Here is a 24,084-nt window from a genome sequence, read left to right as displayed (position 1 = left end):
CATAGATAACGTAAGCACGCGTTCCACGTTCTCCTCTGGGCTGTGATGGGCTTCTGTGTGGGTTTGGGAGGGGCAGCCCTGCCACTAGTCCCCACGATCCTTTTGCTGCCCCTTCTTTAAAACTTGCACTGTCCCCTGCCAGAAAACTGCCATCATAAATCTGCAGATTTATGGCGGGCGCAAACGTGAAGGGTGCATCTAGAGTTATACAGTGCTGGGACCCAGGTAATGGGATGAGGACCCAGGCAGTGGCTGGCTGAGCTTGGTAACAGCTGGGAAGTAGTAGCATTTATGAATCTGGCTCCAGATGGTGACTTCAGAGTCCTGTGTCTCACTGCCGAGACCATAACTTGGCCTCGTCTTCCAGAACAACATGTAGAAGGGATTTTTGTAGTTTTACTGTGTGCTCCATCCTCTGGGTAGGCTGGCACGAACCTTTGTTACACAGACCTTCCCCGAATGCATGTGATGAAGCAGGTGTATACTTATGGGTAGCACTTCATCCAGAATTTGTCACTTTGCTGACATTTGGTCTGGCAGGATAAAATCTAGGATTGAGCCAGTGCCTTCAGAGTATTTTATCTCACAGGAGACAGCGAGTCCGCCCTTCTTCCAACGTTGATGTTCCTAAGCATCTCTGCTTTATCTGTCTTTGCCCATCTCTGTCTGGCCCTTCCAGTCGTGTCTGGGGATCATGCAGTTCTTTCTACTCAAACGTTCTCCCACCCACTGTAAAATGTGATTCCACACCCACAGGCTGACTGGCTGGCAAGAGAGAGAGAAAGAAGGGTCAGGACTCAAGTGCAGTGTATCGAGAGGCCACCCGAATTCACCCCCTTCTTCCGCTTTAGAAAAATAACTATCCTTTAAGTCATGGACCATATCATTGTCAGGCTGGAGAGCATGCTGCCATTTTTTCCACGAGCATGTTGAGGCCTGACAAGGGGCATAGCTTAAATGAACTGTCACAGATAGTGACAGAGGAGGAGGCTGACACTGTATCGCCAAGGGATGTGACTTCAGGAGCCTCCAGTTTAAGGGTGTTCACCTGCAGATGGATGAGCTGGGAATAACCCAGCCCTCAGTCAGTGCAGCCTGGCCAGAGAGATTCTGACAAGTGGCCAGAGGCAGCAGAAAGAAGTGAATAAGAGAGCAAGGTTCGCCTGATCACTAGTGACAGGGAGGCCTGTGCCCTCAGTATTATGTGCCTGTTCAGTACTTACTTCATCTTCTCCCATAGGGCTGTGGTGTATTTGTCTTGCCTTTTGAAATCAGTGGACCTATTCGACTTTGGAAGGTGACTGAAAGCACAGGAGACCATAGTGGGTACAGAGTCATGAATCGGTATTTTGTAGCATCTAAGATTTTTATACATTAAAAATACCAGATGCTATACCAGATCATAATATAGAAAAGCCAGCTTGATATGGTGGGAAGAGCCTTGAGCCAAGAGTTATGAAATGCTGTGTCTGCCCTTCTAATTGGGTGGCCTTATACTCCATGACCTCCATGGTCTTTGGTGGTCACTTTGCATGTAAAAGTGGTTGTACTAAAAAACACTTAAAATTCATTCTGCTCCAAGATTTCATTGTGTTGTCTTCTAATATCTAAATGACCTTATCTAAGTTTATGAAAAAACTTAGCTTTCTGTTTCTGTAAGATTTTACCTAACATACATTGACACTGGAGCATTTTGTTTCCTAGGGAGAAATGCCCAGTACGTGACATACTTTCATGTACCCCTAATGAAAGGCAGTTATATATAAATAATACAAATACAAAGCCAAAACAGTATTTGAGAGGAGTTAAGTCATTATGTCCATAGTCTTGGGTTCAGCTATTTATAACTTCTCTGAGGTATAATTTCTTTTTATTTATTTTATCCTCACCCAAGGACATGCTTATTGATTTTAGAGAGAAAGGGGAAGGGAGAAAGAGGGAAGGAGAGAAACACTGATGTGAGAGAGAAACATTAATCATTTGCTTCATACACGCTTGACCGGATACCGAACCCACATCCTTGGTATGTGCCCTGACCAGGAGTCGAACCTGCAACCTTTTGGTTTACAGGACTATGCTCCAACCAACTTAGCTACACCAGCCAGGGCCAGTTTCTTCATTTTTGAAATTAGAGGCAATGGACTAGATTACTTTCAGCATACTTTTAACTCTGATATTCATGATTCTAAATCTTAGGAGAGAGTGTTTTCTTTAAAAAAGCAAATATAACCACAATAATACAAAAATACAATGAAAAATACTGAAATTCAGATAAGGGCAGAAAAATGGATTGTGGTTATAGGGAATCTTTTGCAAATTCCAAACTGATTAGCATGGCCAGTGGCATAACTCCCTCATATCTACATGTACGATTTAATCTTTAAATTATTTTCCTGGAATAAGGAAGGGACAACAACCTAATTATTAGTCATTTATTCAATTTGCTACGTCCTTGGATTATAGGGTTTTTGTGATGGAAATGCTGGCGCCAGCAGTCAGCTCCACGGCACCAACTCGCTGTCTGGATCTGCTCCCCAGAGGTTTTTGTCCTTATCTGATGCATCTTGTATTAGATTTGTTTGTAGTCAGTGTTAGCATAATGCAGTTAGCCCTTTTTTCCCCTGATATGGTTAATGTAAAATATCTTCCCTTTGTTTATCTGGTGAGGGGAAAAAAACGTGCATTTGGAAAAGTCAAATCATTAGAAAAACAAGACTAGGCATGGTTTTGGTGCAGATGATTGGGTTTTGGGTTTTTTGTAGTAAATGTTCCTAATTCCAGATCCCACCCTAATTTTAATTATTTCCCTTATATTTTGAGGAAGCTATGACTATAATACACAGATACCTTTCATTCACTCAGCTAATTTGCATTGAAGCCGGCCTGATGAACAGACATTGGACTTGCAATCCCGAATTGCAAAGATTGAAGATTTGTGTTTGCGACTCTATTTATAGGCCTTGAGCCAGGCCCTCCTACTTTTTAGGAGTTATTACACAGATGGCCCAATAGGCGTGTTCTACTGTCCTCTCTTTGGCTGAGTAAGATAAGGAAGAATGTAGTCTCCTGTTCCCTTGGTATCTAAGAGATGCCAGCAATGAGGACCCGAACATTTCTCTACAAATTAAAAGCAAAATAAAACCCCCAGCACTATCACCACCACCAACAGAGGAGGGTGTGGGGAGTAAGTTCATGAGGTCAGGGGGAACAGGAAACACTCATGTCCAGTTTGGTCAGGTAAAGCAGTAGGCACCAAAAACGATAAAAATGCTTTTGGCTAATCAATGCTACTCTCAGATTTTATACTATAGAAATAATTACAGACGTGCACAAAGATTTATGTATACAGATAGTCATTTAAAATAGTGAACAGCCCTGGCTGGTGTGGCTCAGTGGACTGAGTGCTGGCCTATGAACCAAAGGGTTGCCAGTTTGATTCCCAGTCAGGACACATGCCTGGGTTGCTGGCCAGATCCCTGGTAGGGGGTGCATGAAAGGCAACCACACATTTGATGTTTCTCTCCCTCTCTTTCTCCTTCCCTTCCCCTCTCTCTAAAAATAAATAAATGAAAATTTTAAAAATAGTGAACAACTATATCAAGCATAAATATTTGACAATGTATTTGTTAGGCAAATTATGATGTATTTGTTAATCAAAGACTAAGCAGCTATTAAACTAAAAGTCAATCTTTAAAAAATATAAAAATATCTCGTGGTTTTAATTTGCATCTCTTTGATGGCTAGTGATGTTGAGCATTTTTTTTTCATATGTCTATGGGCCCTCTGTATGTCCTCCTTGGAGAAGTATCTACCTATTCAGGTCCTTTGCCCATTTTTTAATTGGATTGTCAGTCTTCCTGGTGTTGACTCATATAACTTCTTTATCTATTTTGAAAATTAAACCCTTATCCAATGTATTATTGGCAAATAATGTTCTTACCATATAGTGGGTTCCCTTTTCATTTTGACGATGGTTTCTTTAGCTGTGCAGAAGCTTTTCAATTTGATGTAGTCCCTTGTTTCCCTTGCCGTAGGAGATATATTGGTGAAAATACTGCTACATGCAATATCTGAAATTTTACTGCCTATGTTTTCCTCTAGGATTTTCATGGTATTGCAACTTATGTTTAAGTCTTTTATCCATTTTGAGTTTATTCTGGTGTATGGTGTAAGTTGGTGGTCTAGTTTCATTTTTTGCATGCACCTGTCCAGATCTCCCAACATCATTACCTAAATAGACTGTCTTTACACCATTGTATGCTCTTGCCTCCTTTGCCAAGTATTAATTGACCATAAAGGTGTGGGCTTATTTCTGGACTGTCTGTTCTGTTCCATTGATCCATATCACCTCATGCCTGTCAAAATGACCATCATTAATAAATCAACAAATAAGTGCTGGTGAGGATGTCAAGAAAAGGGAACCCTAGTGCACTGTTGGTGGGAATGCAGACTGGTGCAGCCACTGTGGAAAACAGTATGGAGCTTCCTCAAAAAATTAAAATGGAACTGCCTTTTGATCCAGTGACCCAACTTCTGGGAATGTATTCTAAGAATCCTGAAATATCAATGCAAAAAATGTATGCACCCCTATGTTAATAGCAGTATTGTTTACAATAGCCAAGATCTAGAAACAGCCTAATTACCCATCAGTAGATGAGTGGTTAAAAAAGCAGTGGTACATTTACACAATGGAATACCACACAGCTGTAAAAAAGAAGGAACTCTTACCTTTTGCAACAGCATAGATGGACCTGGAGACTATTATGCTAAGTGAAATAAGTCAGTCAGTGGAAGACAAATACCATATGATCTCACTTATATGTGGGATCTAATGAACTAAATAAACTAACAACCATAATAGAATCAAAGTCATAGAAACGTGGAACAGACTGACAGCTGTATAAGAGGAGAGGGGGAAGGGAGGGACTGGTTGAAAGAAGGTGAAAGGGTTAACCAAAGAACATATATGTGTGACCCATAGACATGGGCAATGGTGTGGGGATTGCCTAAAGGGGTGGGGGGGTGGCCGGGTGGAGAGGGGGGAAAAGGGAAAAAATTGGGACAACTGTAAGAGCATAAACAATAAAATATTCAAAAAAATTTTGAATAAGCCTATAACTTTAACCTAAAAATTCCACTTCTAGAAACATATCTAATAGACATCCAAAAACATGTGTTAATGAAAAAATATATATAAAATAGTTTTTCAAAATATAATATATAGGCATGTGCAAAAAAATACTCATGTTATTTAAAATGAAATAAATAGGGCTGGTGAGAATTTTGATAATGAAACAGTTTATTCAGGAGTTCTGCTGAGGTTGTAAGTTTATTTCAACCTCGGTGTATGAGAAGTTTTCCAAATGTGGGACAAATGATCAGTTTCTCCAAGGAATCTTAGAGAATTGGTATGTCCCTTTCACATCAGCCTGTTGCTGAGATAAAGGAAGACAGCAACGAGAACAATAATGAGGTGGAGGCAGCTCTGGTTTCTGAGATGACGGACTGGATAACGTCACTATGCATTTGCCACTAATCTTACCCACTACCAAAAATGAGGGCAAATGAGGTTGGGGAAATTTACTGCGAAATCGAGGGCTGTGAGGCTCTCCCTGACTTTCCTGCTCTGGGGCTCCATTTGGATGTCTCTCTCTGATCCCCGGCTTCTCCAGGAGAAGGCTGGAGAAATAATCACATCATCATTATCTACTCAAAAGAATTTTCTCTTAACCTGTCTTCAGCTGCTTCAGGGCTAAGAGAGACCTTCGAGTCAGACCAGTCACCCCTGGGGGTTGGTTGCCTCTCTGGCACCCTTATGGGATGCTAACCGTCCCCTCTGAAATTCCAAGCCACCCTCATTACTTTTGTGTCTGGAAGCAGCTATGTTCCAGCAAGATGCATCATTGAGACTGATAAGAGCTGATGTCCTTGCATCCAGGGAGGACCTGAAAGAGAGAGGAGTAGTTTGGGAGTCCTGTGACCTGATCCCAGAAGCTGCTTCCTTGGACAGGCTGTGTGCACACAAGTGTGGGGTGATGGCCCTGCCTCCTGACAACTGCCCACAGAGGCAGGGAGTATGCTGGGAGGCAGAAGGAATGGCGGGTCATGTTGGAATGCTTTCCAGATATCTTTTTTATGTTGTTCATTCTCTCTTGGCCTCTCTTCTCCCCTCCCCTTCTTGGGACAGACCCACCTCACTTTCTTCTTTCCACCACTGCAACTCACCTCTACTGCCTCTTTCCTCCTTGCCCCTCCCCACACTTTGTTAAGCTCTGGTCCCCTCCCCACCTGTTCCTCCTGATATTCCACCCCCCTGCCCTCCGTAGGCCTCTGGGTCTCTGCCCATCTTCTGTCACCAACCCCTTCTCTCTCTCTGGGTCTCGATCTGTCTCTCTCTGTCTTTCTCCATCTCTGTCTGTTTCTCTGTGTCATCTCTGTCAATCTCTCTCTGTCTCAGTCTCCCCTTTGATGCTTTCTCTTCCATTTTCTCTCCGTAGAATCAGTTTGCACTCTCACTGTGTATGTAATGCCTGTGTAATGGCACGGTCAGAGTAGGGGAGGAGGTGGGGGTGAGCAGTGGGCTGCGGGGGTCCTCACTTGCTGCACAACTGCCTTTTCCCGGGGAAGCTTCTGGGGTGCTTGTCCTGAGGTTTGCCTGCACTTCGTATTTGCTTTCTTATTTTGAGATAGACTTCAGAACTCCTGCGAACTTGGCAGAAATGTACTTTGGAGAGCCTCAGACTGGCAGTACCTCTGCTGAGGTCCTTTGCAAGGAGGTGCAGTCCTGGGTGTGATTTCCCAGGCTGACTGAACAGGACAGGAAGGGAAGCAGAGAGCAAGGCTCTGCAGGAGCAATTCCAAAATCAGCATATCAGCACTATAAAGGCAGGGGGCTGTCCTCTTCATCTTGGAAATACCTTCAAGTCATTTTTAGGAACAGGGAAATTGGATTAAAAAATGATAAAATATTCATCTTATCCCTCGATAGGTACAACATAGTGCTTTGCCCATGGCAGGTTTTCAATAAATACGAGTTAAGTGGTGCCTCTTTGAAACTCCTCTTTAACTTCCCATATATGTGCTGTGGATGCTGCTTCATTCCAGGTCTTAAGCTTGTGTTTTTGCAAAGAAAGCATTGATTGAGTAAATAGTGTTTAGGCTTATGAGTAACTATTTCAGCTGCCTCTTGGGTTCTCGTTGCTTTGCCTTTGGCTGCTCCGGAGTGGCACTCTGCACCACACTGTGGCTATGGGAGTGTGGGTTGTGGGGGAAGGGTGTCAGGGAAGGATGGGGTGGGTGGGTGTCAGTTGTTCTCCCTGCCCACAGCTGGCGTATCCCCTGAGGGTCATTCTCACTGGCACTGTATTTCAATTTTTCTCTTATTATAAATACAAGACGTTGCGGTCAGAAGTCATGTATGTGTGTGGTGGTTTATCCTCATTCTGGAAAGTGAACGTTATTATCACAGGTCTGGAGTTCCTCTTCTTGGGATAGATGAAATATGGAGTAAAGAATGTGTGGTCTGCCCTGGCTGCCCCTCTTCTTCTCCCTCCCGTCCCCTCTCTGAGAGAAATAGTAACAACTTTTTTTAAAGAATGTAGTGTCTGAGCATGCAGATTTTGTTTAATTTCTAAGGCGAGAAGGAATGGTTTTTTGTTTTGTTTTTTGTCTTTTGAACTGTAAGTAGATTTTTTTTCTTTTTTTGCCCACCTTCTCTATGAAGACTGTCCGTTGCTTCCCTATTATTCCAGCGGTCTTTAGGAAATTGAATCACACCAAGTGTTTGGTTTATGGAGTAAAGCCTAGGTCTTCCGAGCTAGGTCGGGTAGGACTGCCTCGAGTCACCTCACTCGGTTGAGGTGTCTCACAATAAGCTCTCCGGGGTGGAGTCCCAGACTCCTCTAGGCAGTCTGGGCTTGTCTGCTTTCCTTCAAAGCCCACTGTGATTTGTATGTGGTGATGACAGATAGGAGAAATGCGAAATGACCTAGGAGCTTGACATCCAGGCAGAATTATAAATGTATATTCAAGAAAATAAAATGCCAGAAGCACCACACTCCTTTATGATTGGATTTGTTTCACTGGCATTTCCCATCTCTCTGTGGAGCTCACGACTGGAGCAGCTACTTACACTTATGTTATAGGAAGCTATACAGGTAAATTATTTTATTTCTTAATAAGTCAAGTGATCTATAGACAAAATCGTTCCAGTAGGAAAGCCTGAACTATGTAAGTTATATCTGGATGTACTCAGACAGCCGATAAACTTTGCCCCAGGGCTGCGGTTTTACGAGTCTTCACTGGGCATGGTGAGGAAAGGGGTAAGGCATTCTTTAATTTGGATGTGTGAGAGTGTCTTAAAATCCCCACGGAGGCCTCCTGCCTGGTGGACTGTGGCTGCGGACTTCTAAAGGCCCGATGGAGATTGATAAGGAAAATAATAGAGTTTCAGATACTTAGCAGAGCAGTGCTGTTGGCAGTGTTCTCTCTGGACCTCCTTTCACTGTCTCTCCCCTACTCAGCGTGTAATGATGCCGATGCTCTAAGAGAGGGACAGGTGCGAGTCTGAGTTAAGGAGTAACTTTTTAATTGGGGTGATTAGTCTGGGTCTTTACTGGCCACGTGGACAGTTTGGGAAATTCAGTATGAGGAAACCTTAATTCCCCATTTATCCTCTATGTGTGCTAATATCTTTTTTTTTAATTTTTGTTGTTATTCAATTACAGTTATATGCCTTTTGCTAATATCTTTACTCCAAAAAGATTATACAGTTTAATAAGTTTCTTTGAAAATTGACTTTGTGATGTATGTACATTCTGTGAAAATATCTTAAAGTTTGCTCAAAATTAGTTAACAATAATAAAATAAATTTAAAAAATGTTCAAGTTTCTGACAATGGAAAAACAAGTAAGTGAACAAATTGACTCAAACCCCCATAGTTCCTAGTGGTTCACAACCTTGCTCCTTGCATTGCTTAGAAAAAGAACGGTTTCATATCTACCGCTGAGGAGCCATTTCATCTGCAGGTGGGTTTGGATTAATTACAGTGGGGTTTTTTTCCCCCTAAAGAAAAACACATGGTTGCTTTGTCCTACCCTGTTTTCCTTTGGGAAAAGTGCAGCGTGCATTCAGAGCTCCTCTGCCGTCTCTGTCTCCAGACGTGACTGTGCTCACACACTGGGAACATCCCACGTTCCTCTCCCTCTTTCCTAAGCCCCCATCATCATTAATGGTGTATGTTGTTGTCTGCCGGTACAATTTAAGAATGTGTCATAAATTAAGGATGGTTCTGCATTGCCTCTTATCTGACTAGCATCTGTGGGTGTCAGCTGCCAACAAGTAGCTCGGGTGTCTGGGCCGATCCTGAATACTCACAAGCTGACACACTCTCTTCTGATAAAAGGTACCTTCAAATATGCATGTGATTTTCAATATAAATTTTGTATGCCTTAATACTTCTGTAAGAGAATCGCTCAACCTAATACAATGACTTGGCTGGGACTTTTAAAAAGCTGGATATAAATATCGCTAGAAGTTATAGGGCAAGCATAAGTACTTCACTCTGAGCTTTGCTGAGCATTTTCAGGATGCTTCTGACCACATCTGCGAAATCTGAGCTTATACTAGAGGACAGGCAGTGCGGGGAGGGGACAGAGCTAGTCTAACAGGGTCACCCGTCCTTCTAGGGAAACTACCAAGTAATGGCAAACCTCTGACATGGTTTCAATGATAATAAAGAAAAGGTTTTATTCTTTTAGTTCTTATCTAATCAACCATTTTCACTTTGTTGGTATGTGGACATGCCTCTTCTACAAGTCTGCATGCCGGAATTCAGACATACCTCGTTAGGGCTGTCGTGTACAAACAGAACACATCTTATGTTCTCCAGAGAGACACTATGTCTGTGCGGATGACAAGAATCCAAGCATTGCCAGTCTTTTGTATATAATGGGGTATTTCGTTCTCCTAATTCTGTGCAAGTTGCCACCAAAAATAACCCCAACAAACCCTGTATCTAAGATGACATTTGCATGGAGTGAAGTATTTATTTTATTGCTTTAAAGTGATCCTTTGTAGAAAAAGGTTAGTTTGTAGTAGTGGTGGCGGTGGCGGTGGCGGTGGCGGTGGCGGTGGCGGCAGCAGCGGTGGTGGTGGTGAATGTTGAACCTGTGACATGTTACGTCAGAATGCTGAAGTCCTTCTTTAATGTCAAGAGGTGACTCTCTCCTTATACACAATTCTTTTTATTTTGTATGACACTGAAGCTCTTGAAGAAGAAAAAAAACATCATACACCATTTTTCTGAATGCAGTTTCATGTTTGCTATTTAATTCCACAGCTTTTAATTTTATAATGAGCTCTTAATGCCAGGTTTCATGTAAACGATGAACTGTCATTGATTGATTCAAACCCATGGTGTCAGTTTCTTTGTTCCATCATCCTGCTTGACTGATAGACCAGAAGGTGGGGTGGTTGGCGGAGGAGCCACTGAGGTACGAGAGGGGCGTGTTCCAGACCCACTGGTGTAAATACTAACTTTACAGTGCTGATGCAGTGTTTGTTTTATCACGATTTTCCAAGACTTTCTCCAATGTGCCTCTTTGTTAGTATGATCTCTCCCTCTCCCTTTCCTGCAAAACACCAGCTTAATGAACAAAACCAGCACGACCCCTTCTTTGTCCTGATGTTCGTTCTCTACTTCTACGTGAAATCCCGCCCTGCCAGTGCTGCATCTCTCCCATCACATCACATGCAGAGGTAGACTCGGGTGCGGCGGAATCGTTCAGAATTAGAAGCTGTGCTCTGCATCTGACCCGGTGGCTCACACACACCCACGTCTACCACAGCTGGCGAATGGTGGTGGTCTATTTTGGGGCTGGTATAAGAGGCTGCGTCTGGCAGCTGTGAGTATCAGCTGAGGGCTGAGACTGTCGTGTAATGTGGCCCCAACTCTTGTCTCCTTGCCCAGACTGCCCGCTAGAAGCTCAGCCCAAATATGTTAGAGGTGGGAAGCGTTATGGGCGAAGGTCCTTACCGGAGTTTCAAGAATCTGTGGAAGAGTTTGCAGAGGTGACAGTGATTGAGCCCCTAGAAGGAGAAGAAGCAAGGCCTTCACACATCCCAGCCAGTGACCGCAGTGAGGTAAGGAATCGGACAGGTGCACCGTGTGGACCGCGGGTGTGGGCGTCCATGGATACCTGCATCTCCACGGTGCGGAGACAGGAGGCCTGAGGGAGTGGATGGCTTTTCTCAGTTATCAACGCCTTGCTAATCTTATTACTTGCCTTTTGGGGAAATAAGGCTGTGTTTTCTATTGTTTGAATGCTTTCATCTCTTTCAGCTTTGAGAGGGTTGATGCTTCTGTGCATGCTTTGTATTTGTACATTTTTGGATTCAGTTATTTTCAGATTATCCGGTGTCTGCCATTTCTAACTTTCTTGGAAATAGATCTCTCCTCCATGACCCTGTTGTTTTAGTTGTGTAAAAAGCTAACTGACCCCAACCCTAAACTATAAAGTAGCATCCATGACAGCTAGGAAATGAAAGCAATATGTTGAGGCACTTTGAGAGCCAGCATCCTATCTTTTGGGGGCAGGGGGACCAGTTTTCAAATTTGGTTCTTGTCACAGCACTTAGCAGTTGCTCCAGTTCTCCTTCCTGGTTCCGTGGTGCCCAGGCACGTCCGGCTCTCCAACAATCAGATTTGCCTGCTTCCCTCATCTCCCTGCTTTTCATTTTGCACATTGCCATATGTACCAGTGAAGGAGAAGCAGTAACATTTTCTCGATTCTTTCTTTATGGCTCATTTACCAGCATGCCATTTATAGAACGTGATTGAAAATGCTGTGCTGAGCAAGCTCTAAATATTTCTTGCACACCCCAGCTCAGCCTGGGGATGCAAGCATTTTAGATACTAATATAAATTGGAAAAGAGGCAAAGTGCCTCAACTTTCTGAAAGGAGTCTGTAGATTGTAGGTTGTTTGGGGCATGTGTGTGTGTGCACACATGTGTGTGTGCGTGTGAATGTTCAGCTCACTACAATTTGCAGGAAGCTTGCTCCAATACTGTCATCAGCAATCAGACATCTAGCATCCTCAACCTCCCAGAATGCCCACAAACCCAAAGGTAACAAAAGGGCCCAAGTACTGAGCAGAAATGAAACCAGCCACAAGTACCGCACTTTAGAAGACCCACGACTGGTCTGCCAATCAGAGGTTGCACCATTTTTTAAATGCAAGCAATACCTATTCTCACCCCGGAAGAGAAGAGGCAGAGTCAAAAAGGTGAGCCAAAAGAGAGGAGGAAAAGTAGCTAGAGGAGAGAGAGAGAGAGAGAAACCGCAGGAAAGGTGTAAGAGTAGTGTGGGTGAGAGTGACAACTGGAAACAGAGAAGGCCATGAAAAGCAAGAAGGAAAATGCTGCCTGGAACATCACAGCCCTGGGGGCCAGGCATCTGAGGCTGAGGCTACTTCCCGTCTTGGTCAGTCGGTTTTAGACACTTTCGTGGGTCCCTGTGAGAATTTAGCACATTTCCCCCAGTAAAATGTACGTTCACATGCACAAAATTTTTACATACACGGTTTCAGGGAGGCAAGTAATTTGCACACTTTGGTTATTGCAGTGTTTGTAATATTCATCTTGCTGTCAGGAAGGATATCATTTTATTATACAAAGTCTGTTTAATAACCCTCAGTATGTGGAATGTATCTGAGATATTTCTTTATGAAAAAGAATGGGTAAAATATGTCTCAACATCTTAGAAGGTTAGCCTTGGTTATTTGGAGAACACTTTTAAGTCTGGTATCTTCCTTCTCCAACTATTTTTAACACCCTAGGCATTATTATTTGGTGCTAAGAAATTAAATGATTCCTTAGTTTTTAATAAGATAGTTTCTAGTTACCATCTGGGAACACACAGAAAGTTCTTGGGCAGAGCTGATTTTGTCACTGATAGTATATTTCTTAAAGTCTTGTTTTATCTTACCTACTGACTCCCAGTGAGATTTACTGTAAAAAGCGAGACTCTGACTTCATGTATAAATGAAGAGTAGAGGCCTGAGTCTGGGCAAAATCCTGCTACTTGTGTCTTAATGAAAGTGTATGTTGGGAGAGTCTTTTCATCCCTGATGGACTTCAGCTTCTGTAACTCCTCCAGAACCTCTCAGGTGTGATCTTCTGATGCTAAATACAGCAACTTTTGTGTTCAAGTACCCACCATGAACAGAACAGCTAATAGAACAGCTAAGAGGCCTGCTGGGGGGGAGGGGGGTCGTGTCTCCCATTGTCTGTTCCCCCAAGGATTTCTGCCGACTCACTTTGATAGCCTGTTATATCCCACCCCAGAAAGCCCACAGGAGTTCCAGGTACCACCTTCCAGCCTGTCGTTTTAAATTGCTGAATGTGGACTCAGACCAAAGCTCATCTAGCTGCTTTCTTGCTTAAAAGTGGAGTGTTTTGTGAACTGCCTTGAGCCTGTCAGTTTTTAAATCGGTTCATCACTTTAAAAAATTAATAGGTCCACGTGATGTTTTTGATGTTCCTGTTGGCAGTAAGAAAGGCCAGTCCCCGCTTTGTGTGGTAGCCACGATAGGAGGTCACACTCACAGACGCGTGCAGCCCGGTGGCTTAGTTTCATCAGGGCGTCAGTCTTACTGTGTACTGTGGGGTCAAGATAGCCGTCCTGTTTCCTGACCAGTTTTCATAGGGGCCTCAACTCAGCCGGCCAACAGAAATTCACGCTCTGGGCAGCTTGTGCTAGAAATACCCTCGTCCCTTCTACAGAAGCAGTTTAGGTCTCCCAGAGTGCTGGGTAATCTTTCCTATTCTACGGTAGTCTCTAAATGGGGACTCTGGAGAGGAAAAAATTCTCAATGACCTGTGGGATTTATTTATTCTTAATTTATGAGGAGTTCAGAGTCTGTCAGGAGTTCTTTATTGTACTGTTGACTTCTTTTTTCTCCCTGTCGGTTGCTGGAGGCCCTTTGGTCTCCTGCCCTGGGGTGTTAAGAATTTATTCTTTGGTTGTATTTTTTTTATCAGTGGCTCATACATCTCAGCACCACTGGGCAGTATCGAAGGAGAGAGCAGGGCTGGTCTCCCCTGGCGTGAATGTTTCATAAGGAGCCGTCAGATGGAGAGCTGGAGACAGGCCTTCTTGGTTTTGATCACTGGTTTCCTTTGACTCCTGGGTCCTGGCTCAGGGGCAGGTGGGATCTGAGCTTGTCTTTGGACTACAGTTTCTTCTACTCTTAGAAATGCCTGGTTTTTCCTATAGTGACTTGAGAGTTTTCTGATGAAGACAAAAGGACCTGTAACGGTTGTCAGAAGTTAAATGGAGGGGAAGTCTAGCTATTGCTACCCACAAGGAGACACATTTTAGCTCTAGCGTGAATCAAATAATTATTTTATTTATCTGAGGACTTGGGTAGAGGTGGGCAATGGGATAGAATGGCGCCACAGGCACCTGTAAAAGCTGTCTTTGAGGTGGCTTCCTTCTAGAAACTCGTCCTGGAGGGATATGAGAGCAAACAGTCATCTGCAGGGATAAAACAATAATCTACCCCCCTCCCCTGCTTCTTTCTAGGGTTGTTCCACAGTAGGGGAGTTGCTACAGATTGGCAGTTCATTCTGAGGCTCCCGGGTTAGTGGTTCTGCATCGTTCCTTGGAAGGTCTACTCCCATTAGTATAACTAAACTTCTAGGTAATTCTCAGTAATCCTACTTCTCTGCAGACTACCTGTACCTCCACCCTTTCCCTGCCACCCAAGAAAACATAGAAATGCAGAGACAAGTGATGATGATGCTGGTATAGATTGCTTTTAAGTGACCAAATTTATTTTTAATGTAAGTCCCGTACAAAGCTTCAGGCTTCATTAGTTACAGCGACTTGGAGCTCCTCTCGTGACTGTTGATGGTGCACCCTTGTGATCTGGTGTCTCGGGTGAGGACCCACATGGTTACTAGGGGGTAACATGCTCCACCCCTGTGGCCTCATCCCCCGAATAGAGTATATCAATAAATCTTGTTACAAGGTCTTTTTGATTATATTCAACTTTCGTTTCAATTCACATATGTTAGTGCCCTAATGTAAATTGTAAACATTTTAATCATCTTCATCCTACCCTTCCCACACCCTTATCCCTACCCCCCAGCTTTATTTAGGCCATTTGATTCTTCCCTGGTGAAACAGAAAATATCTAACCTAGCTACTAAGCATGCCTCCCCTACCAAGTTTAGTTTACAAGCCCATAAAACCATTCCATAGGGAGGACCATGGCCATCTTGCTAAATTTTCAGCACTGAAAGGTGTATTCCAGAACTTCATTTGGAAACCCTTGCAGCAGAACGTGCTAATTCACAAAGGACGGGTAGGTTCCACCATCAGGCTGAAATGGGCATCCACCTTCCAACTTAGTGTGCTTCTCTGGCAAGTGGATCCCTTGGGAGTCTGACCTCTCGATCTGGGTGGTATTGAAAGGAAAGTGGTGATTTTTTTTCTTTTTGTGGGATCATTTTCACTTGCAGCAATTCAATTGGGCATTCTATTCTGAATTAATCCAGACTAACAAAGGGCACATTCTTGATTCCAACGTAATGTGTGATTAGTGAGAAGGTTTTGGCTGTCGTCAGTCATTTTTGCTTCACTTCATTAAGAAACAGAAGTGAGTGTTTAGTTTCCAAAGAGTACATTTCCCCCCTTTTATATGCATATATGCAGTGGCTACTGAACTGACCTTGAATTTTTATGCTCCTGTTTCTTCTAAGGGTAGGTGGAAAGGGGCAGAAAAAACAAAACCAATTCTCAATTCTGCTCTGTATTACTCAGCCCTGGTAGGAAAGGTTGTCCCATTAACACAATTGGGGCAGGGCCACTTCGCTTTCTGCCCTCATTGAAAACAGGGGACGCGTTGTTAAGTGTTTTCCTCCACCGGGAATAAATCAGGTCTAATAAGATTCTTATCAAGAGTAAGAGGGCTTAAACAATTATTTTTTCAACTGTAGACAATAATAGTGAAAGCCAGAACCACACAGTTTAAGTGAGGACCTGGGAGAAAAGTTAAAGCCAACTGCTTCGTTCGCCCAAGAATGGACAAGCACATTGTCTTTATGCTGGGACTGGCGCATGGGAGGATGGGAGCTGGTGGAGGTTTAAAAACTTAAAAACAAAAAACAAAAAAAAAAAAAACCCTGATTTTACTACCCAACATAAAAATCAAACTTCTTCAAGAAGTGTGAAACTGACTTATATTCCCCTTATGTTCATTTTCATATATGCATATCTTTGCGGTTAAATTTTATGAATTATTCATTTACATGGTATAGAGTAAATATTGAATTTTGGAGCAAACATCTTAAGAACTGAGAGAAATTCTGCTAAGAGCCTTTGTAGTGGAAATGAACCTGTTTTCCCATTACTCCCATTGCATTTTGGCCTAGTCGTTGACTTCGATGTTCTATAAGCAGCTTCATTACTATTGCCGTTTATTTCCATCAAACGATGTGCCACCACCAGGATACATTTTATGAGTGGAATTCCAGTGTTTCCCTTTATTTCTTAAGTCTGGTTAGGTCATCTGGCTATTCTCAGAGAGGAAACACTCATCTAAGACGCAATTTTAGATCACTTGAAAGTGATATAAAGAAGACCCTTCAGAGCTAATAAGATGTCTTTCAAGCTTTGCTGTTCTGGAAAGTCTTTCTGGCTTGGTCCCAGGGGCACTTCCCTTGGAGTCAGCCCCCACCCCTATCTACTTCCAGGTCAACAATTTCTAATATTTATTTTCTAACTAGGAAATAATACAATAAATTAAAAATTAACAAGGCAATTTTAATGATAACAGTAACTTCTTCCAGTTATAAGCTGTTACGTGTTTTCCAAATGGAAAAGCAGTATTCGCTATCCATCAAGAGCAATTCTGATGAGCTAGATACCGTGAGCAGATATATAGAAAAAATCTTTCCTAAGGACTTGAAAATTCAGTGAACCAATACCAGTCTCCAACCTTGGTAGGAGAGGTTTAAGGCTAAAGCTCTTTTAAATTGAGCATTTCTTCACACACTGAAGGCTTTTTGGCAACATAGCAGGACTCATCTAAATGAGTGCATTTGAAAATCATGCAAATATTGATTCTTGTTACCCCAGCACTGACGTGTAGCTTTTAATTGCCTTTTTTTAAATTGGGGTGACACTGATTAATAGGGTCATGTAGGTTTGGACTGTACATTACTGTGACACATGATCTGTCTCAGGAACTGATTTGCATTCTAGTCGCAACAGCTCTGCAATGAGCAGCGCTGCCTGGGTTCGGAACAGGTTAGGAACTGGGCCGTCAGGTCCTCCATTGCTCACTTTGCCTTCAAAGCTGGGAGAGTGGGGAACGAACCAAAATCCAGGGAAGTGTGTCCCTGCAGAAACAGTAGCCAACCCTGCTGGGCACACTTGGTTTCCAGTACCTGGCCCAGAGTGTGGCTTTATAAATATTCAGGACTGTTAGTTAAAAGCACCGTAGATGCTGTGTTTTTAAAAGTCCTACAGTTTCAATCATAAGCATTCTCCTAAACCAACTGGGATTTTTGTTTTTGTTTTTATTTTCAGAGATTTCCTTTGCTTAGCTACTCTTGTAAAATGGACTCTATGGCTCAGTGTGTTTAGGAAGCTTTGTTATTCTAGAAAATTTCCTTCCTCTTCTCTCTGGGCTTGCTAGGCTTTACCCTTTCAAAAACAAACAAACAAACAAGCCAACAACCCTACTTAAAGCTGCTGAGATCAGTTCAGCAACCTGCTGGAAAAGAATAGCCCCGGGTGTGCCCCCATAATTGTTTTAATTAGCCATACATTCTGCAGGGCATAAGGTCTGCCCTGGAGCAGATGGTTGGTGGGGGCTGTGACTGGGCTATTGTGGGCAGGGGCCGCGCCAGGCCCACAGGCTGCAGATGCTGGCCCTGCCTCGGCGCTGGAAGCCAGGGATCCAAGAGGCTCGGGCCATCTGCTCCACAGTCCAGCCAAGCAGGTGTCCCTCCAAAGAAAGCATTCCTGAAAGCAGTGCCGCCTGTGGGGCCCACGTGTGCAGGACACTCTCATCCAGCTGCAGAGAGCTGGCCACAATGGCCAGCATGATATTGAGATGTACAGCCCCCAAGGCAGGTTGGGGGCTCCCTTTGTCTGCCTGCAATGGTGGAGGCTGCCTTGTGTGGCAACCATTTTGGAGCCAGTCGACCTCTGACCCTCTCCCCTCTGCCCACTCTCAGTAGGGCTGTTGGCCAGCACACTCAACATGGTAATGTGGAAGCATAGGCAGGCCCTGCCAGCTGTGGCCACCCAGGGGACACTGTCCATGTGGAGAGGGCCCCTGGGGAAGCCCTGCTCCTAAGCTGAATCAAAAGTTGATTGTTTCATGCCCTGATTGGGTGGGTCAGCTGGTAAGAGTGTCGTCCTGTCCCGTACACCTAAAGGTTGTGGGTTCGGTTCAATTCCTGGTCAGGGCACATACCTAGATTTCAGCTTTGATCCCCAGGCAGGGCACCAGGGTGGGTGGCGGAGCAACTGACTGATGTTTCTCTCACATTGATGTTTCTTTCTCTCTTTCTCTCCCCTCATCCCCACCCCAAATCAATAAACATGTCCTCAGGTGAGGATTTCAAAGACAAAGTTGATTGCTTCATCACAACTTCATGCTCAAAGCTGTTATTTCTACAAGTCTCCTCTGGGGTTGTTCTTAAAGCTGACACTGGTTTGTCTGCTGCTTCTTCCCTCTGCCTTCGGCCTAGTTTGGAACACCCAGGTCGTAGGAATAGTCACTGTAATATTTATCCACTTAACAGACACTTGGCACTCAATTGGTAGCAGGCACTCTTTTAAGTGCTTTCCGAATATTAGCACTCCCTCCTAGGTAGGCATTGCTCTTGACTTACCCATGAGGAAACTGAGGCACAGTGGGGGTTAAGGAACTTGCCCAAGGTTGCACAGCCAGTAAGTGGTGGAATTGAACTGAAATTGAACTCCGGGAGTCTGGGTCTGGAGTCCAAACCCTTAACCACACTATTGTTCTTTCATTAAATAATAACAAGAGCTAATATTTCCGAAGTGCCAGGCGCGTTCTTTCACGTGCTGTGTGTCCCCGCTTTGCAGAGGGAGTAAAGTATGAGGGGTCGCACGAAGTGGCAGAGCCAGACGCAGCCCCATGTCCCTGCCAGGCCCCTGTGCCCATGCATGCCACCATTTGCCTCCAGAGTCGGGGGCAGCGGAAGTCCCACAGAGTGATTTTAAAAATTTTATTGATGCCTATTCTTTCTCCAGTGAGAAGCTACCTAAGATTCCAAGGGAAGAAATTTAAACTCCTCTTTTGTGAATTAGTGTTGAGAACACATCACAGCAATTGTCCCTCCCTTCCTCCCCCTTTTCCCCAGAGATTTTTGTGATCCTCTCCCTTCCAGTGCTGCTGGCAGATCCAAGTCTAGGGGCCCCCTGCCAGGCTTTCACTTTGCTGGGTAAACCATCAGTAATTAAATGACCTTGTTCCAGGATGATGCCTGCTTTTATTGGTGGTGTTCCAGTAGCCTGATGGTCTAATCCCCCAACCTTTTAACCTGCCCTCCCCTCCCTCTCCCCCCGTTTTTTAATTGGAACTACTGGCTCCAGGCAGTGAGAATGAAAATAAATGAGCTGTGACTGAACTGAATCCCCCCCGCCCTGCACCCTGCCAGTTCCCCCAATTGCAATGTAGTAACAAACGTTCGGCCACGGTGTGCTTACATCCCTCTTTATTGGGATGGCAAACTCCCTCGCCAATTGAGGTGGTCTTGGAATGAAAATGTAGCCATTAGTATGGGCTGGTGCTGTCTGGCTCTCTGTTTCTTACACAGGGCCATGGGAGAAATGCTTGGAAAATTGTTACCCCTAGAGATTTTAAAACAAGCTATCCCTTAACCCACCACCCCTTGCCCTAAGAGTCAGTGTGAAATCATGTAAGCTACTGGTGCTGCCCGGGGTTAGGAAGTTGTGCCGTACCTGATGCCATTGGGTTGGGCTGTCTGAAGAATGCCTCCTTTGGATGGTCATAGTCAACAGTCTCCAGTGTACGTCTCAGATGGGTGTCCCTGACCTTTCCACACCCTACGAAGCTTAGGAGACGTTGGTACCAGCAGGGTTCGCCCTTCAGAGCAGCACCTGGGCTTCCCCGCACGGCTTCTCTCTCCACACAGGTCACATTGCCAGAGGACACTGCGGAGGGGCAAATACCAGACCGAGAGGACTTGCCTTTTCTCCACACCCCCAGGTCACAGGAATTCATTTAGTGAGAATTTGAGGGCAGGTGGGCACAGGAAATAGTGAAGTTGTGCCTATTTATATTACATAAACAGCATTTATAACAGTAAAGGAAATGCAATTGTTCCCCATATTCCCTCAACCAAATGTATCTACTTTATTAATCTATTTCCTTCCAGTCTTTGTCTAATTGTATAAGTATTTTGCCAGCAGTAATCATAGTGTAGGTGGCATTTTTGTTATGGTCTTTCACTTAACATTTCATGAGATGTTTCTCTATGTTTCTACATGGTTTTATAATTATACTTTTAGTGACTACATTATAATGTATCATTACATTGTTGAATATTTAAATTGTTTTCAATACTCTACTCTTACAAAAAGTGCTAAATCTATGTATTTATGTCTGTTTTCATTCTTCCTTTGACTTTATTGCCATAAGAAATCATATGAAATTATTGGGTCAAAGAGTATGAATATTTTTGTGGCTTTTGTTACATTAAGTCCTTTTCTTTACTAAAAGTGTAATCGCTGTTTACACTGCTACCAGTAACACATAAACAGGCTATTTTAAATGGTGGGCTTGATGGTAATAACAGTCATATCTTACTTTTCTAATTTAACGACAACAATTGATTCCTTGGTTTTCGCTTACACTTCTTTGATTGCTGTGAAAATGAAACTTTCCCCACATTTGTTTAATTGTGTTGCCTCTTATGTAAATCATCTGTTTGTATCCTGTGCATATTTGCTGGAGACTTGGCATTTTTCTTACAAATTGATATGAGTAACTAATACCTCCCCAGGGCAACCCAAATTAATGCTTTAAGCTTAAACATAATGAAAAAAATCTGCAAACATAAGTTTAATATGTACTACATAAACGCCTGTCCAATAAAAATAGGACATCATATAGGACTTATATCTGCCAGGCACAATTCTAAGCATTTTACCCAGCTCTGTGAAATATGGACTACTTTATTCCCATTTTATAGATGGAGAAACTGAGGCAAAAGATGTTAAGAAACTTGTCCAAACCAAACCTGGTAGGTAATGCAGGATTCAGAGCCTGGCAGTCCGGCTCTCACCTCTGTGCTGTAATCCCTTCAACTTGGTCTCTTACTAGTTAGGGGCGGGACTCAGGAAAAGAGGGCTGCGGAAAGTACTGCCCTGGTGATGGAATCAGATGCCTGGACCCAGTCCCATAGACTCAGGAGATGTTGGAGACAGTATATTGCAGCCTCTTGCTCCTCTGAACTAATTTCTCACTATTTTAAAATGAATTGAGAAGTGAGCAAATGTAAGAAAGAAACTATTATGTAGCAAGATACATACCTTGTTGCTTTAGGAATTATTACTAAGGATTTTTTGAAGGTGTGTTTGCATTTTTCCAACTGTATTCCAGTAGGGGCTCCCTCCCTCATTCATGTCCAGGGATACTCATTCTTCTGCCCTTTCTGCTGTCAGTTTGTGCTGTTAAACACCACCCCCCTGCTTCTGATTTGGTAGGTTTTATTTTGACCAAATGGTTCTTAGGCCGTAGATGTCTAGTTTATTTGTTTTAGGTGGATTTAATGGAGTGTATTTTAGGGTGTATCCAACATATTATATGCTGAGTGAGTTTTTACATTTGGGGTGCTAAAGTTATATGAGTATTTAAATCATTTGCTCTGTTGGATAAGAAAATAAAAAGGGAGGGACAGATAGGCAGGGTGCTTCTATTAGTAGAGCTTTATTGATTTAAAACTTTTAATATAAAAAACAGTTGGATTCTGCCCAGAAACAATAAAATAAGAAAATCTGTGGAGAACTATTTACTCCACTGCTCCCTCCCTACCCCCATCATGCTTAGCTATCTTCCGGGTTTGAGATACGTCTTTACGTGGAAATGCGGGCTGATAAAATTGTAATCACAAACAAACAAGCAAAAATCACATTGTGCCCTAACTTATGTTCCCCAGACACCGTGTATATCAGTGACTTTCAGTTGTCAACTGAATGAATTGTAGTGAATTCACACCTTTGGAGTTATAGCCTTTTGATGTTTTTTCTGTATGGCGAGAATAATCCATCTCAGCATTGCCAATTTGTGGTTTCAGTTTAGTGTGGCAAAATTTATTGAACTCTCTGAATTGGTGCTGTCTTCAGTATGTTTCTAAGGAAATATGGAACTGTGACACCCTGGTGGACACTTGTCCTTCAGTTAAAAGGAGAGCACTAGGTGAGTGTGGAGAGGGAACAAAGTAGGTGTGCTTAGGTTGGCTGAAAGAGGTACTTCAGCGCATCTCAGCTTGAACAAGCTACTACTGAAAGGCAGTGTTTAAGAGTTGTAGGTGGCACGCTGCCTGCCCTGAGGAATCCAAGCTCTGGAGACAGGAGGTAACTAGACTCATTTTCCTGTTGGGTTTATTTCAGGATTCTAAGAAATCAGTTCATCTTGAACAGTTTAGCCATCAGAGTAGGCTGGATATTGGTTGTCAAAGGTAGCTTCATTCATAAAGTTGGCTCTTTGCAGAGACAGCAGCCAGGTGTTGAAAGGCAGGGGGGTGGGGTGCACCTTTTCTCAGTGGGGTTTCCTGCACTGGTCATAGAACCTCCAAAAAGGAGTGATCAGGCAGCTCGCCGATGAGGCCAAGGCTACTGCGGACCTACTCGCCGCTGGTTGGAGCAGATAGTGCCATAGTGGCCAGTGGAGCCAGGCATGGATTTGGGTTCTGACGTGTGTCCTCGTCTGAGTGTTTTTGTGCACTAATGCAAACCACAGCTGTGTGCTGTGACTTGGAAAAGCCTCATAGTAACATAGCATGATAAGGGGATAAAATGGCCCAGGTCAGGTATATTTCACTGCTTTTAATGCAGCTTACTAGCAATGCATATTTTACTTAACTTGAGCTTTTTAGCCTACCTTTCTTTGGGGTGTATTTCTACCTTCTTTTTTCTGTGACACAAACACCAGGCTGTTCTTGCCTCCACACGTCAGCAAACAGTAACTGTTCCTTATTTTTCACTTAGCTGTCTCCTGCTCATCCTTCAGCTCTCAGTTTAGACATTGATTCTTTCAGGAAGTCTACCTGGATCTCCCAAGTCTGAAGGATTCCTGTTAGGTATATCCTTATAGCATCTTGAACTTTCCATTCGTAGCACTTAATACACTGCAATATTGTATGTACTTCCTGGTTTGTTGGTTTGTTTGGTTTTTGTTTTGTTTTGTCTGCATGTCTTCATTAACACGTAAACTCCTTGAGGCAAGAAATGTTTATGCTATTCACAGTTGTATTCCAAAGTTATAGCATAATACCTGGCACCCAGTAAACATTTACTGAAGAACAAACTCATCAGTGCATACATACAAACCCTTCTTAGTTGCTAGAATCTGTATATTTGCTCTGGCTTGATTGTATTGGTTGTGATAGATTTTGCTGTTGAATAAGTGACTGTGCCATTGTGAAAGGAAAATCCCGGATGAGATACTGCAGAAGGCTGTGTGAGAGTCCTGATTATGTGACACTCAGATGCTGATTTCAGAGCCAGAGAGCTACCTGGTCTTGGGAAAACTGATTAAGTTCTAAAGCACACTAATCTTCTTCTCTTGCCTTCTCTAGCACTGGAAGACACAGCGCAGTGAGGAGTACGAAGCGGAAGGTAAGAACTGAGTGTGTGTCGGGGAAGGAAGGGCTGCTGCCCACAGGCACTCTCCACAGTCCCCTTCCTGCATCTCCTAGGCTTCTTCCTAGTAGCTTGGTGTGAGGTGGCCTGCTAAGAAGTAACCTTAAGAACAGCAACAATCCATTCCCAATTGGATAGCTCATTTTAAAAT

At 43.4% G+C, this 24,084-nt stretch overlaps 1 protein-coding gene across 11 annotated transcripts in view; it reads left to right on the top strand.

Moving 5' to 3' along the window:
• The window catches only part of NIN (ninein), a 92,786-nt gene that overhangs the window by 21,565 nt on the left and 47,137 nt on the right, over positions 1-24,084 (top strand). For 7 of the 11 annotated variants that reach the window (XM_071221993.1, XM_071221994.1, XM_071221997.1 and 4 more), the window contains 3 exons: positions 9,314-9,403; positions 10,970-11,142; positions 23,870-23,909. In XM_071221993.1, the coding sequence (XP_071078094.1) occupies positions 9,314-9,403; positions 10,970-11,142; positions 23,870-23,909 (303 nt within the window). The remainder of the gene's footprint in view (positions 1-9,313; positions 9,404-10,969; positions 11,143-23,869; positions 23,910-24,084) is intronic. The other 4 variants (XM_071221996.1, XM_053928304.2, XM_071222001.1 and 1 more) reach the window with 1 other exon arrangement.

This window comes from Desmodus rotundus, chromosome 7, assembly GCF_022682495.2.
Source record: "Desmodus rotundus isolate HL8 chromosome 7, HLdesRot8A.1, whole genome shotgun sequence".
Lineage (NCBI taxonomy): Eukaryota > Metazoa > Chordata > Mammalia > Chiroptera > Phyllostomidae > Desmodus > Desmodus rotundus.
The sequence above is the reverse complement of the archived record's forward strand: the minus strand, read 5'-3'. Positions and strand labels throughout refer to the sequence as shown.